We start from the raw sequence: 15,436 nt of genomic DNA on the forward strand, positions 1-15,436 counted from the left end.
CTAATAACTAATTTACCTTTCCGAAAATCATAGCTCGTATGGTGGCTAAAGGAAACTGTATAATTGTTACCTTCTAAAGGAAAATAAAATAAAAAATAAATTGCAAATCCTTGAACAAATCGTTACAAGTTCACTAAGAGGAATACGTAAAAGAATTAATTGCTCGTTGCTCGAAGTAAATTAACTGATAATAATTAGTGTCATGGCGTTGTGAAAGGGTAAGTCCTTTATAAACAAGGCACAGTTCACCAGTAGGGCGTGTTGCTTCCAACGTTAAATTTTGAAGTGCAGCAGCTCGAGTACTGCCATTACACAATTATTGTATAACTGTCAAAGTTTTATTCATATGCCCTAGCTGAAAGGAAATATTGACTAAAATAAACCCGAATCCTTCTAAACAAAATTCAATTCCGGGGTTGAGTTAAATTAACCTTTACAGACATTATACTATTGTGTATATTTCAGAGGATGTTGGCATCAAGATTGCCAATTGCACATTCGATAATGCCACTATGTATGAACCATGTAGAACATATCTATGTACCTAGTGGAACTTTAACCCTGCAACATATAAGGTTTCACATGTAGACAAAAGCCAAAAGGTTACCGAGCAGATGCATAAATATGGTATCTTGGCAAGCAAGAAAAATGGAATGACTAACTTAAGCGCTTAAAATCCGCTCATTCCAGAGAAATGCTTCTTCATGGATCGATCCTTCTGGTGGTGATTGTTTCTTCCTCCTCCTCTGCCCCTCCCTCTACCTCTTCCTCTACCCCTTTGGTTATTCCCATCCACCTCAGAATCACCAGATTGTTGCACAGGCTGCTGCTGCTGCTGCTGCTGCTGCTGATGAGATGCAATCTGTCTTCCACCTTCCTTCCTACTACCCCTACCAAAAGATTTGCCCGGAATCCCATTGCCTTCCATTTCAGAAACCTGGGATTGGTTATCATCCTCCTTGTAGGAATCCGTCAACTTCTTTACCGCTCCAAGAGGAAGGTTTCCGCCTCGTCCAAGGCCATGTATTAACTCTTTCTGAGCTTGCGTTACTAGTGAAGCTTCACCAGAATTTGCAACTGCTACCGCACCAGCCACTTTGTAGCTGTAATTCTTACCATCCTTGACATAGTACTGTGGCTTTCTCCTGGAACCCCATTTTGAATCAGGGACATCTTTTACCGAGTTTCCACTCTCTGTTGCCCACGACTTCCCTGATTTTGCATTTATTTGGTCACCAAGTATCTCATTTTCTTCTAATCCAGAGTCTGCTACACTTAAACCCAAGTCATCAAAAGAGTCGTCATACTCATCTTCATATTCATATTGTAAAATCATAGCAGCAGTTTTTGATGTATCTTTCTCGTCCTTTTTATCCAGAATACTGAGATCAGGCAAATCAGCTCTAGATTTCCTTATAAATTTTCCTAGTGAAGCAGAGGATGACATCAGTGACCCCTCTGTCTGTTGCTTCCCCCTTACAACTTCTGGATTTGAGAATGCTGACGTAGAATCAATTAATTTACCTTTTCCTTTATCATTCCCACTCACAGTGGTAGGCTTGGCTGGTGGTAATGTCTCTAGCGAGGTGTCCAGGCTCTGCAGATCTTGATGAAGGGTTCCCTCTAAAATTCTTTGAATAACCTCTTCTGGATTCTGGTCATAAACCTCAAGACACGCAGCTAAAAAACCTTTACCGTAATCAGGAAACAGATCCCTAATTTGACTGATGTTCGACTCTGCAATTGCAGCATCTTCATCCGTCAGTAATGATTGGTTTGGCACAGGGGCCGTTGCAGAATATGGGTCCTTATAAATCTGTTTCACAGAACTCATCATCCCGGATAGATATTGAAACTGTTCATTATCAATGAATATCCAACCTGCATCATAGTAACTGAGTTAGAAAAGGAAAAGGGCCAAGCATATTGCAAACATGAATGGAAAAATGCAACGATTTAAAATGCAACGATCATTACCACTATCCTTTAATCTCTCAATCCCACTCAGTATATTAAAATTTCTTTCAACATCTTGAAGAAATGTTTCCTTCTGATGGCTTTCCCGAGAATGTGATGATACTGTATTGATATCTCGAATTGTTTGAACAAGAATATCTGCTCTGATGACTGGGTCCTCTACATTGGCAGGAAACATCTTAGTGGCAGCTGGAAGAGGGATGCCATCTCTGAACACTTCATCACTTAGATAGCACAAGTGCAATAGTTGCCAACCAAACTTTACCAGTCTTATTTTTAACATCTTCAGACTCACCAAGATATTAGATGTTGTGCCATCATGTTTGTCAGAAAAAATCAAACGGAACCCCTTTTGTAATGACGGAATTAGTGAATCATGCAATCTGGCAAGGAGGCTCAGCAGTTCCTCATTCCCATAACTAATAAATTACACAGAACATAAAAAAATAATCAAAGTCTTGAAGGAAAATTTTAAATGGCAAATATTAATCATTTATTCTATTTAGATAAATTAACCAACACAAATATTCTACGCATGATACACCAAATGCAATGTTTGATAAGTCATTTCTATTGAAATTTATGACATTCAATCTTCAGTTATCATAAAATTCAACTTTCAGAGGTAAAGGATACCTCATTTCAACTGGACAAGAAAAGAATACAGCTGCTGGTTCGTATGCACTAACAAAAGAATCCATTGATACAATTGCATCATTTATAAAGTCCATCACCTATAAAAAAATCGAATGGCATAATTATATTGCAGCATATTTTGAACAAGTACATAAATTGTGGATAAACTAAATCCTATATTAACAAAGGTATGGAGGGGGAAGTAATTGTACTCAATTTTCCCTTTACATGGGCTGAGAGACTGTTTTTGTGTTGAAGCTCATGACTAGTCGGTCACCAGGGTGCAACTTTAGCATCACACCAACACTCGACCTCAATCTAAATGCTATATAGTTTTAAGAAATTATGGCAAGGACAATACACAATTCCCTGGCATATCATTTTCCACAGCAAAATTCTAGTTCAAATATGGAAGTAATTATTGTCTGTGAAATATCTGACACTGTGATACAGGGAAAATATTATTTACAATTGATTTGATGTGGTCAATGCCATAAATTCAAAGTTTTATTTTGCTACCGTGTAAAAATGTCCAGGGTTAGCTGGATTATGCCCAAGAAGGTTTCTGGTATTGGATGCAGCAACAGGTAACTTCACATATAAAGGGGAGAGTAACTTGGAAAAGAAAGTTGGTCATTCCAGAATCTAGATAGAAGCTGCTCTACTCAAATGCTTAAGAGCTCATGAGCTGACCATTCTCTCTGGTGTTTCCATACCGCAGTTTAAAATGCTATATATTCAACTGTTTTCACTCCATTTTTCAAATTCTATCCAGTTGCACTTGTATACTGTCATTCCTTAGTTGTATTTTCCTCTTGGTTCTTTTCCAATAAGGATCATTAAAAATGGGTAACAAAAATCCACTCAACTTTCTTAGTGGGACTAGGCCAATCAGTTATCCCGATGTAGAAAATTACAAACTTATAGATACAGAATTTGAGTATTCTCATATCTGCTTTATCACCCCGTAAAAGAACATTGGGTATTTGGTCTACAACTCAGTAACAGAATAAAGTGACTCACCTCCAGCAGATCAGCTTGAAGAAAAGCAGCATTGTGGTCATCGAGATTTCCAGAAGAAAATAAAACCTGAACATAATCCCCAAACGAAAGTTTTAATTTGCATTGTAATTTTCTCCTATATACCATAATTATACACAAACTTTCCATCAAGATTTAGACATCCAGTCACTTATAAATAGTTTTCTGAAAAACATTTTTATCCGTTAATGCATTCTACATAAGTCAAATAACTTATAGAAGGAAGAGAAAAAAGGTCATCCTCGGGCACATTATTGGACAACAGGATGTTCAAAGGGAACTCAAGAAGAAAAGTATGGAGTCATACTTAAATACTGTATCTTCTAACCTAAAAATGATGAATTAATAACTTAAATTTGTAAGATCAAATATGCATGTTCTGTGCATTTATCCAAATAATATAGAAACAGTGATGTGTGCACCTGGTACAAACCAGTTCTCTCAACACATATCATCCAACAAATTATTGTTAATTATGTAGGTAAAGGCCATTTCCTCTCCCCACCTTTTCTTCGGAAATGTTTGGAGGCATGCGCCTGAGCTAGATTATCCTTTTGTTGTGTTGAAAGTATAAATTCTAATAAAACAATCAAGAAACTCTATGGCATAATATAAATAAGATTACCCTTTTTTTTTAAGTCTTATGAAACAAAACAGCTTGTTGGACGTCAAAAGTAAACTTATCAATTTAGCAAATAATATGATTCAAGACGTAACACATACTTTCGATAACAAGAACAAACTAGATTAATATTCTCACCAACAAAAAAAGAAAACTTATCTAGTTAACCAAAATACAGTATAAAAACTCAAAGCAGAAAAGAAAGTAATTAACATGATGATGAATATTCAGTTTAACTGGTCAAATTACAAGAATACCTCCAATGATGAACTGCAACGTTCATGCATTGTGCTGACAATTCCTAGAAAATGGGATATTACTGCAGTCAGATTATTATGGAGCCAAGGTTGAGCACTGAAGGCATTTCTGACCTGAGACAAAAAAGAGAAAAGTTAGCAAGTAAAGTTAAATGCACAAAAAAGGAATTACTTAAATTCCACAACAAATTTTACATAGAATTACCCCTTAGATTGAGATGTCTAAAGAACATAAAATGTGTACGGGTGTAATGCAGACAAAATAAAAAGGTTGGATTAGTATCCTTCAATATTTTTCATAACAATTAAGTAATAGGACCTTCCAGAGAAGGTATAACTCAAGTAAACCAAAAAAAAACTCAGAAAGATGAAGAGTAAAATAAGGCAGAGAGAGCTAAAGAATAAATCATACTGGTTTACTTTAGGAGAGAGGAAAAGAGAAAACCAAACATTGTCATGCATTCTATTTCACAAGCAATAAGGGAGAACGTCTTAATGAACTTCATCTATTATTTTATTCAAATCATTTAATAAACCAAAAAAGAGTATCAAAGATATAAATCATGTATACAGGTGCCTAATTGTATGGGGAAGGGTAATTGTACACAGCCTTTCTGTTTCACATTCAAAGAAGCTATTTCCTTATACCACTTAATATACTATTAAAAAGAAATTCTCACCAGTGATCTTGTTAATTCTTCATTTTCATGATAGTATATGGCACATATATCCAATAACTTTGGCAATTCAAGCAGCTTTTTCTCCTGCAAAAGAACTACAGGCAAAATTAGTGAACATTGGTGAATCACTATACAAAAAAGATCAAATATAAGGTAATTGCCCGACAAGAATCCGCAGTGGAAATTATTTTCCAATAAATGCAATGATGTTTTATTATTATACCATAAATGGCCATACATATTTTTAGAGAATCAAATGCCACCTTTTCTAGGGACTGACCAATTTTATCAACTATTAGTCAAATATGGGTGTTTGGAACCATGTCCAAAGAGCACAGAAACACGAGTTCCGGCACAGTACCAGACACTCCCTATTTATTGTATACACATAACATTTATAGAACATGTACAAAAACGTTGTTCCAATGCGTGTTCAACCTCTGCCTGGGCCAAGATATACTAATGAAGCCCACACAGCCTAAAAAAGGTCAAATGAGATCCCACCTCCATGGTCTCTCAAACTGAGGGCATCGGCCGGTCGAGCACCAGGGTCTTTATTCGAAGAACTGCAATGCACACACATTACGAAAAATCACACATAAAGAATACAGAGTCCAAAACAGAGCATCACTCCAACTCAAGAGAAACTTACATGCGATACAATACCATGAAAACGCGGCGACTCAAATCCCTCTCGCCAACAATAACACCTGCTACAATCCCTTTCACCCCGCGATGAGGGAAATCATACCACCTGTTTCTAAATTGCAAGAAGCTGTCCAAAAACTCATGTAGGGAGGCGTCAGCAGCCACTGCAAATACAATTAAAAACATTGACACCAACTTCACACAAAAATTCCCAACGTAAAAACATCACAGCACACAATTCAATGACAAGTTGAGTACTATCAGTGTACACGGTTTGGTAAGATTAGATTGAGGACGAATGAAGAAAAAAAATATTATTTTTTTAGAGAATGAATGAAGAATAATTGAGTGAAGTACCTTGCGTCCAGAATTGCTTAGGTTTGCACTTGAGCAAGCGTGACAAGTGTGTGTTCAAAAGATCTACGACTCTCTGAGATTCGAGGGGATCCAATGCTCCATCTTCGGCGCCAAGACCCGCCGCCACGGCCTCGTCTTGTGGTAAGTATTTAACGAAATTACCATTCTGGCCTCTGTTTGGGACTCCGCTAGTGGTGGCGGGGATGGATGGTTGGGTTTGTCTGAGAGAAGTTGAGAGGGTTGGATTGGGATTTTTGGGGAGAAAGTTGTTGTGGTTATGGGTTTTGGTGAAACCTTTGTTATTGTTGTCTTGTCTACCCTGACCGGATCTATTCGACATTTCAATCGGAAAGAATCCAGCCAAGTGCCGTAAGAGAAGGGCGGCGATGGTGCGGAGTTGCTAAAGTGTTGGAAATAAAACTGAACTCGTCCTTTCAAATACCAAAAGTTAACTCAGTGTTGGGTTGGGTTCAGTTCATTCAGAGCCTGGGTTTTCTTTGTGTAATACATGTAATTCTCAGGTTTTGTTGGAACTGCCACAATCATAATTTGCATAATCCATCTGTTATATATTTTCTTTTTGTTTTTTATTATCTTATCGTCATTTTTATATTTATATATTTTGTGTAATGGTAAAGTTGCAATTATCAGTTATATTACCATAAAAAGAAATTCACTAAAAAAAATGACTTAGAGTATCTCATTAGTTTTTATTTTTATGAAATAGTATCTTTTAAATATTTTGTTTCTAGATAGTTAAATATGCTATTGATATATCACATGTATAAGATGAGCAAAATATTGTAATCCAAAATGCGCAAAAATTCAAAAAAAAATTAAAAACCATACGACTTAGTTAAATTCATGTAATAGACTATATCATCATTTGTGGCATCACCAATAGTAATAACACTCTTCAATCCTAAAAACTAATCACATAACAAAAAAAAAAGTGTGCTAATTTAGAAAACTAAAAACTTATTCAAATCTTTAATAAAAAAATTTTAAAAATCATTTCACTGAATCAAATTAACATGACAAATGTTGAGTAAACTACAATTTTTCGACTTTATAATTGTCATTACAATACTCTATTCCCAAAACTTTAAAAAATAAATAAAACCAAACGAAAAGGCAATTAAAAACATATTTCAGCTTCTTTATATATATATATATATATATATATATATATTACAATAATCTATCTTTCCATTGAATGTGAAAATTTTATACGTATCAATCAACTAATTTTTTGTTTTAAAATTTACGATTTTAGTTCATAATATATGCATTTTATTTAAGTCGTTTAAATCAATTTTAAGATTTTATATTCAAATGGATAGTGATACTCGACTTTTTATAAATAAAAAGTTCTCTCTTATAGAAAGAAAAATGAAGTTGTCAACAAAAATATTCGTAATCTTCACATGCAATTATTTTTCTGTTAAAATGCAGACGAACTAATGGTGTTAAAGGTTCTGTTAATTTAATGACACATTTGACCTTCAACTTGTACTTTTTGATGATTTTTTTATGCATGCAAATTATCATTCATTATTTTTTCGTTGAACCTCAGTTTTAAGTGGAGAGATTTGAACCGTATAAAATAAACACATTTATAAAATATATATTATTTTAAAGTCTTCATGTCATGAGGAAATACATATAAAACATTTTTCTAATTTATTTATTTATTTACAATTTTAGTATCACTCTCAACTAATTAAAAACATGTTATTATTGATTTCAGCATATTAAAAGGTATAGTGTGTTCATCACAACCGTCATCTTAAAATATTTATATAAAAAATTCATTTAATCTTCCAGAGTCAAAACTGAATGATGTTTAAAAAACTAACGGAAAATCATGATAAGATATTATAAAATAAGATAAAGTACAATATAATAATATTTTAAAAGAACAACATATTTTCATCTGTGCATATTACCCAAATTTATAACCACTAGACCGACTCTAATGGTTTTTTCTGTTGATTATTTACTATAAATATAAATTACGAATTTTAAACCAATCAGGAGACACGGAAAATAATAATAATAATAATAATAATAATAATAAATAATGATAATGATAATAGAGAAGAACTACTCGCAGAAACATCGAAGGTTTCTGCTGCATATCCCATCAAAATATATCTTAAGAAAATCTAAGCAGTCATCAATAAAGCTCCTAACAAGAGCCAGATCAAATCGTCATAACTAAACACAATCACCAGGAAAAATATCATGCAGCCACTTTCACTAAGACAAATAGCGGCTTGTTTCCCAGCCTATCTCGCCCCTGAAACAAGGCAGAAGGAAAAAAGTCAGTGTAATGCGCAATAGCCAGATCAAAAGAATCCGGAAGTTATGGCCTTTCTTTCTATATAGAGAATAGAAAACACCTATGCAGGACCAGAAGTTATAGATTAACCATGCACCGTAATCAGTTGAGAGGAATTCAAGAGGTGACATAACTTCAATGACCCTCCTCCAGCAAGATTAGCAGTACTATTATTTTTAAACCAAACATATTAGATCAAGGCAGGATCACAAACGGTGACCGACAAAGTCCATATAATTTCTCCATTTATTGCCTCTTTTTACTCCAGAATGAAGGAATGGAAGAGAATCTTGGGCAGGCAGGACATGCTACATATTTTTAGGATTTAATTGTAAGGTATGAAACCCGGGTTCTCCACCTAAAATGACCACCGATTGTATAGTTAAAAAAGTGACTTAGAGAAGACTTATTGTAACCAACTTTAGTTAAGAAAATCTTTCATGTTGAAAGACAGGACACAACTTAGCTTGAGTCAACCTATTATTAAGAAACGTGTGTGCTTTGTTTTCGACTTTGTTCTTCACGTTTCTCTAAGGCGAGTTGTATTCCACTTTATCTATGTGATATTGCAGAAAAGGTTATAAGAGAATTGTAAACCTCACTCATATTTTCTTATCGTCTTAGTTGGTCTGGTCGCGAAATGATATGCTAAAATTTATGATTTGGATTATGGTGATAATTTCTCCCTTGTTACCTTGATGATTTTTATTCTTGTTTATGGCTGACATGAGACAATATACCTAGTACTAGCTAGATATTAAAAATATCTTGCATGTAATTTTGAGGAAGAAATCTACATGGAACAACCATCTAATTTTGTTGCTCAGAGGGAGAGGGAGTCTGATCTTGCTTGCAAGCTACCGAAGTGTTACTATGATTTAAAATAATCACCTTGAGGTTGGTTTGGTAAATTTAGTAGCTATCCAACCGTTTGGTAACATAGATCACTCTGTGTTCTTTAAATGCTCACAATTTAATAAGATAACTTGTGGTGTATAGTATTGTGTTGACAAGTAATGATCAAGACAACATCAGGCAGTTGACGCAACATTAGTTCAGAATTCAAAGGTTTTGAAACGATGTCTTAGTCGATTGTGATACTTCTTCGGAACTAAATATCAAAGATGGAAACATACTATCAATATTTTGGAAGAAACGGGAATTCTTATTTGTAAGCTTGTTGATATTCCTATGGACCCAAATGTGAGGTTTCTACCAAGTCAGGGAGATTCCTATAATGATCTAGGCAAATATAGATTAGTTGTGAAATTAAATTATCTAACAAAGACTACAAACGTTTCCTTTCCTATTACTGTTGTCAGTCACTATCTCAATTCACCATGTCATAGACACTGGAATGTAGTTGCTCAGATCCTTGGGTGCATCAAAGGATTACCTAGCCAAGGGCTCGTTGATACGGACAAGAGTAATGCTAACATCATTGTATATACAAATGAATATTGGGAAGATCCAGAATAGGCTATTATGTTCTCGTTGGTGGAAACTTTAACTTGAGGAAAAGTAAAAGGTAGACTTTAGCCAGAAGATAAAGTACAAGTATTGGGTAATAGCTAATGCGACTGTGAACCCTTATGGTTAAAGCATTTACTTCAAAACTTGAAGCTTTGTAAGATATATCCCACGACACTTTGTTGTATAACCAATCAACTAATAGAAGTCTAAACATATATAAGTTTTGTGGGCTCTATGGAACAACCTATTGACATGTTGGCGAAGTTCTTACAACCCTAGAAAAGCTTCTATATTGAACAAGTTGGACACAGCTAACATGTATGCTGAGAAGTCTCCTTAATTACAGACACTCCTAACCCGCCCCAGCTGTGACTTCTTTGGAGGTTGCTTAAAATTGCAATCTCAAGAGTTGGTTTAGTCTCACATTAACTAGTAATATTGTTAAGTTAATATATGTAAGTGCAAGTCAGTCCTCACTTTAAAAGACAATTGTATAGTTGAGTTAGACTTAAACTGAATCGTAAGACAGAATCAGATACTATCCTATACCCAATGTTGGATCACATGTATTTACCATCTTGTAGGTTGGATGTCCTAGGTATAAAGGATTGTGTTAGAAAGTCATTTTGCAGTCACCACTAGCCTGCCCAAGTTGCGGTCACGTTGGGGTCGCCTTGCAATCTTAAGTGTAGTGATTTAGTCTTGCATCAGTTAGTGATATAACCAAATCAAAATCTATAGATGAAAGGTAATTATCCCTTTATAAACAAATTTTGTAGAATTTAGTAAGAGTTAAACCCAAATGTTAAGAAAGGAGAGTATTGACCATCATCAGATTCTATTTTTCTTATTAGCTTTCCTAATTATTGCAAATGAGACAAATTATTTGATCCCAGATTCTAGGATCAGTTAGGATTAAGAATTTTCTTTGTTCATGACTCATTTGTATAAATACCTATATTTTTAAAACCAGTAACTGAATCAGTCTAGGCACCAGTTCAAGGCTCCATTGTTCATCATGGTCGAACTAGTATTAATAAATCATTATAATAATTAAATAATATAAAATTAAAAATTAAAAAAATGTAATATCATAATTCTATAATGTTAAAAACTAAAATAAAACATGAATTTATAATTAAGTTGCTTTTAAATACATATAAAAAATAAAATACGTCATGTTATCACACTTAAAAATTTGAATAACATTTATCAATATTTATTATTAACAATAAGTTTATGTGTAGAATAAAAATAATATGACAAATATTTTAGATTTATTTTTATTTTATATTAAAAAAAAAACATTATCACATTGAACCTAGTAAATCCAATTAGTTTGACAGGTCCTATTACCTAGTACTTAAATCTGAAAATGTCAAATCACATCATTCTCCATTGGGTCAGTGCACAATTTACTTTGCACTAGTTGCCTACACAATAATTTTTTAGATTAATGGCTCCCACAATTTTCAAAGATACAATTCAACTTTACCGTCATTTTTTAGTTTTGCTAATGTCGCTTGAGATCCTAAAATTCCACCTGTAACTTGGCAAGATAATAGCCATCCAGATTTCAGTGTTTGTTTATTTAATTGATATTTGAAGTTGACATGTCCCACATATTTAAAAAATAAATCCAGCCAACAATTAGACAAGGAGAGGATAAATATATGTTAGGGCTGTACCTTCAGCTCTGGTAATTCAATCAGACAAGCACACTCCACAATATGAACCCCAACACGTTCTGCAATAAAGGGAGTAACAAACAAAACAACTAAGAATGTATTGAAATGCTTGTGTTGAGCATTAAACACTATAAAATTAAACATTATAGAATACACTTCCAAGTCAAACAGGTACTTCACTGGAAAAAACAATTTTAGTGGTAGACTAAGAGGGTGCTATTAGGTTCATTACCCAGAAACAAGCTTTTGTCTTCTCATTAAAAGTACATAATACAGGCATTACTTGTCTGAATGTATAAATAAACAGAAAGAAGAAAACAATGAATGCTGAAACACTGATAGTATGGTCTCTTATGTGGTTCAATGATGGACCGAAGTCCATGTTTGGCCATTGGCACAATTCTAAATACATTTTTAATTCACAAAAGAAAAAACACAAGGTCTTTCTAACACACAAATCATATGAACCAGACAAGAGTAACTAGGTTGGGATGCAAGAACCACTCGTGGATAGCTTTAGGAAGACAGAAACTAACGTTTACCCAAAATGGGTTTTCCTTGACTAGCCCAAAATGCAGTAATATTGACAAGTTTACCTAGTAGCTTAATTGCAGCATCTAACGTTCCCCCAGTGGCAATAAGATCATCTATGACTAAGGCCCGTTCTCCAGGTTGTACAGCCCCTACATGCATCTCCATTTTGTCTTTTCCATACTCCAAAGAATACTCTTCTGATATAACCTCCCCTGTAAGTATAATCAAAACATGACCATTCAACAACTAAAAATAAGCACAATGAAGAAGTGCAAAAGTTAGAATTGAGGACCATACACAACACAGATATTCAAAGGCCTCGAACCACAATTATCTGTTAAGTAGGGATTTGAAAAGAAAGGTACAGAAAATATGCCTGGCAATTTATTGGGTTTCCTCATGGGGACAAATTTGGCTCCAATAGCTAATGCAATGGGTGGACCAAATATAAAACCTCTTGCTTCAACACCTGCATTGGGACATAAGTACAGCTATCAGAAAAAATTAGTCACTTATTTTTAGCAGAAGTAAGAGAAAATGCACAATCCAGATTTGTAGCAACACAGATTCTAATTGGTATCTGAGTTTGAATAAAACAAAGATCTCACGTTGGCAATTAGTCGTCAAGAGATCATTCCAGTAAATATTATCAACGAAGTATTTGAAACACATCAAAACAAATATAAAATTTTGACTTGTACCCACAGGAAAGGAAGCAATGCTGCCACCCATCACAAATTGCAGACTAGAATTGAAAAAAAATCTTGCAACACCAAAACGCTTAAGAACACAACAGCAAACTCTAATTTATCTAGTACAAAACTCATGGATTAGGATTATCTCAGGCTAATAAAGAATGTCATCTTAAGAGAAAGAAAGGTGTAGAGCTAGAACAGGCCACACATGCGGGACACAAGGCCTTATATCTCCTTAGCCTCAATTGGGATTCACTGTTCCAGTACACGCACAAAAAAAAAGTTCGACGTTGCTTAGAAATGAAGCAAGTGATAATTTGTGAACATCTTTGTTGTTTAACCAACTAAGCATCTTTTAGAGACAAAACAGTGAAGCTCACACGAAGGTCAAAGTTAACAACACCAATAATGCATGAATACCTATAATGATTTGACCCTTGGGCTTGAGGCAAATAGAAAGACTTACATAGGGTCCATTATGTAAGATGACAGATCACGTTCCTTACTAACATTTAAGGATCCCTTTAAACCACTATCACACCCTCCCTCTACCCAAATTCGCAATAAATAAGTTGGCTGCAAGAGCAAAAAGGACACTGCGAATGAAAGATCGCAAGTTGATACATATAATAAAGTGTTTTTTACATAACTCTCCGAGTGACAAAATCTAAGTCTCCCCTGGCCCCGGGTTGAGGAAGTGCGACAAAATTAGAAGCGAAAACAGAAACAAAAAGGGGTAAAGCAAAATAATTCGAAACCACGAAAAGAATAAATCAGGAACAATGAGTACCTGCGACAACATTGATATTCTGATCTCTGTACCTCTCAACAAAAAGATCGATGGTGTCTTTGAAAGCCTTGGGATCAAGAAGCAGCGTGGTTATGTCCTGAAACAAAATTCCTGAGACAGACAACAAATGCAGGGTAAAAGAAATTATTAAACGAAAGGAAGGAAAAGAGATGGTTGTGTGAGAGGAGAAGAAGAGAGAGGGAGACCTGGCTTGGGAAAATCAGGGATGACTCGGATTGCAGAGGAGATTCTCTCCAAACGCGGGTCTTGTTCCTCTTTAGCGTTTTTCAGAGCCATTCTGGTCACTCGTCTAGCTGCCCAACCAAACAAAGACAAAGGAATGTTTTATTGTGTATTGGGAGAACGACAAAAACAGTAACAATTAGAGAGAGAGAGAGAGAAGGGAATTGATAGAAAGTTCCGTACCGGAAGAAGTGGAACGGCGGAGGACAGTGGACGGAGGGTTGGAAGAAGGGAGTGAGAAAGGGAGGAGCGGAGGGAATCTAGAAGAAGGGAAAGAGGGGAGAGCGGCAGTGACGGCTGACCGAAACGACCACGAAATGGAGCAATTTACAACCCGCATTCTCTTCTGGGCTCCTCACTTGTCACTTTTCGATTTCCATAAAATTAAAAATAACCCACAAAAAATAATTAAAATAAAAACATATATTTCTTCTAAGTGCCCAGATTTGGCACACCACTCTATACTCCCACCTCTTAAATTCTGCTTTATTGGAACGCGGGTCAGTTGGCTAATAATAACACCCAAAATAAATAATAATAATGATAAAGAAATTAAAATGGTCGGTGAGAGGGTATTTTGGTCCAACCAAAGATAGTGTGCCTCCTCCCATTTGCCAGTTGATGCGGTAGGTGAAGTGAGGTTCCATTCAATCAGAAATAATATTCTTAAATTTTTTTATTTTTTAGTAAGTCATTTTTAAACATTTTAATGTTATAAAAAAATATATCTATCACTTTATTCATAAAGTCAATTTCTCGGAATATTTACATTAAATAAAATTAGGCTGAATTATTAACATGTTTAAGCTTTTTAACTAAATTTGTTTTCCATAATAATTTTTGTACTCTTATACATGATCAATTAAGATTTTCTAAGCTAGTGATCAAACTAAGATCTGGGGTAGATAAATGTCCAGAATTTAAAAATTAAAAAATAATACTTCGATACAGATATTATTTTTATATTCATTTTAACACTACTTTTTTATTTTTCACTCTTATCTTTTTTATAAAAATACAAAAGTTTATTTTTTACTAGCTATTTTATTTTATATTGTGTTAAATAAATATAAAAATGTATCGTCTTATCATTATTTTTAAAAATAAATAATTATGTTGAAATTTGTACTTTTTTTTCGTACTAAAATTTGGTTGATGTTGTATACAGATTAAAAAATTCATCGAAGGTTGTTTCTTAAAAAGAAGGACGTACTCCACTAGTTAGTACTGAACTAAAAAAGTTTTTTATTTGAATAAAAAAATACTCCTACTTATATACTGTGTGTTAAAAGTTGTGGTAAGTGAACCAATTGGATTGCCAAAAATAAATAAAAGAACATGTAGAGATAAAAAAAATCATAACATTAATTAGAATTAACAATTTTGGTTAAATAAACCAGAATATAAAAATAATTTAATCTAAATTAGATTTTGAGGACAAAATTTAAACA

At 34.2% G+C, this 15,436-nt stretch overlaps 2 protein-coding genes across 3 annotated transcripts; both read right to left on the bottom strand.

The window, feature by feature from the left end:
• Positions 1-356: 356 nt before the first annotated feature.
• Positions 357-6,745, bottom strand: LOC124843170 (Ubiquitin system component Cue protein). 2 transcript variants are annotated; one of them, XM_088107277.1, is made up of 9 exons: positions 6,219-6,745; positions 5,866-6,025; positions 5,718-5,779; positions 5,214-5,308; positions 4,534-4,647; positions 3,637-3,702; positions 2,614-2,711; positions 1,978-2,396; positions 357-1,881 (listed from the first exon to the last, which is right to left on the bottom strand). In XM_088107277.1, exons 1-9 carry the CDS (start codon positions 6,556-6,558, stop codon positions 671-673), a joined length of 2,565 nt encoding a protein of 854 aa, XP_087963403.1. In that variant the 5' UTR covers positions 6,559-6,745; the 3' UTR covers positions 357-670. The 2 variants fall into 2 exon arrangements, with proteins under 2 accessions (XP_087963403.1, XP_087963404.1); XM_088107278.1 differs by lacking the exon at positions 6,219-6,745 and having other exon boundaries at positions 5,214-5,297; positions 5,866-5,953.
• A 1,521-nt stretch (positions 6,746-8,266) lies between these two features.
• LOC124843168 (adenine phosphoribosyltransferase 1-like) lies at positions 8,267-14,461 on the bottom strand. Its single transcript, XM_047319823.2, has 7 exons — positions 14,169-14,461; positions 13,949-14,056; positions 13,743-13,853; positions 12,634-12,726; positions 12,320-12,469; positions 11,724-11,782; positions 8,267-8,520 (listed from the first exon to the last, which is right to left on the bottom strand). The coding sequence occupies exons 1-7, from the start codon at positions 14,323-14,325 to the stop codon at positions 8,464-8,466; spliced, it is 735 nt and encodes a 244-aa protein (XP_047175779.1). The 5' UTR covers positions 14,326-14,461; the 3' UTR covers positions 8,267-8,463.
• Positions 14,462-15,436: the final 975 nt, after the last annotated feature.

The sequence above is a fragment of the Vigna umbellata genome, chromosome 2 (assembly GCF_029865625.1).
Source record: "Vigna umbellata cultivar VRB3 chromosome 2, Vumbellata_1.0, whole genome shotgun sequence".
In the NCBI taxonomy this organism is placed as follows: domain Eukaryota; kingdom Viridiplantae; phylum Streptophyta; class Magnoliopsida; order Fabales; family Fabaceae; genus Vigna; species Vigna umbellata.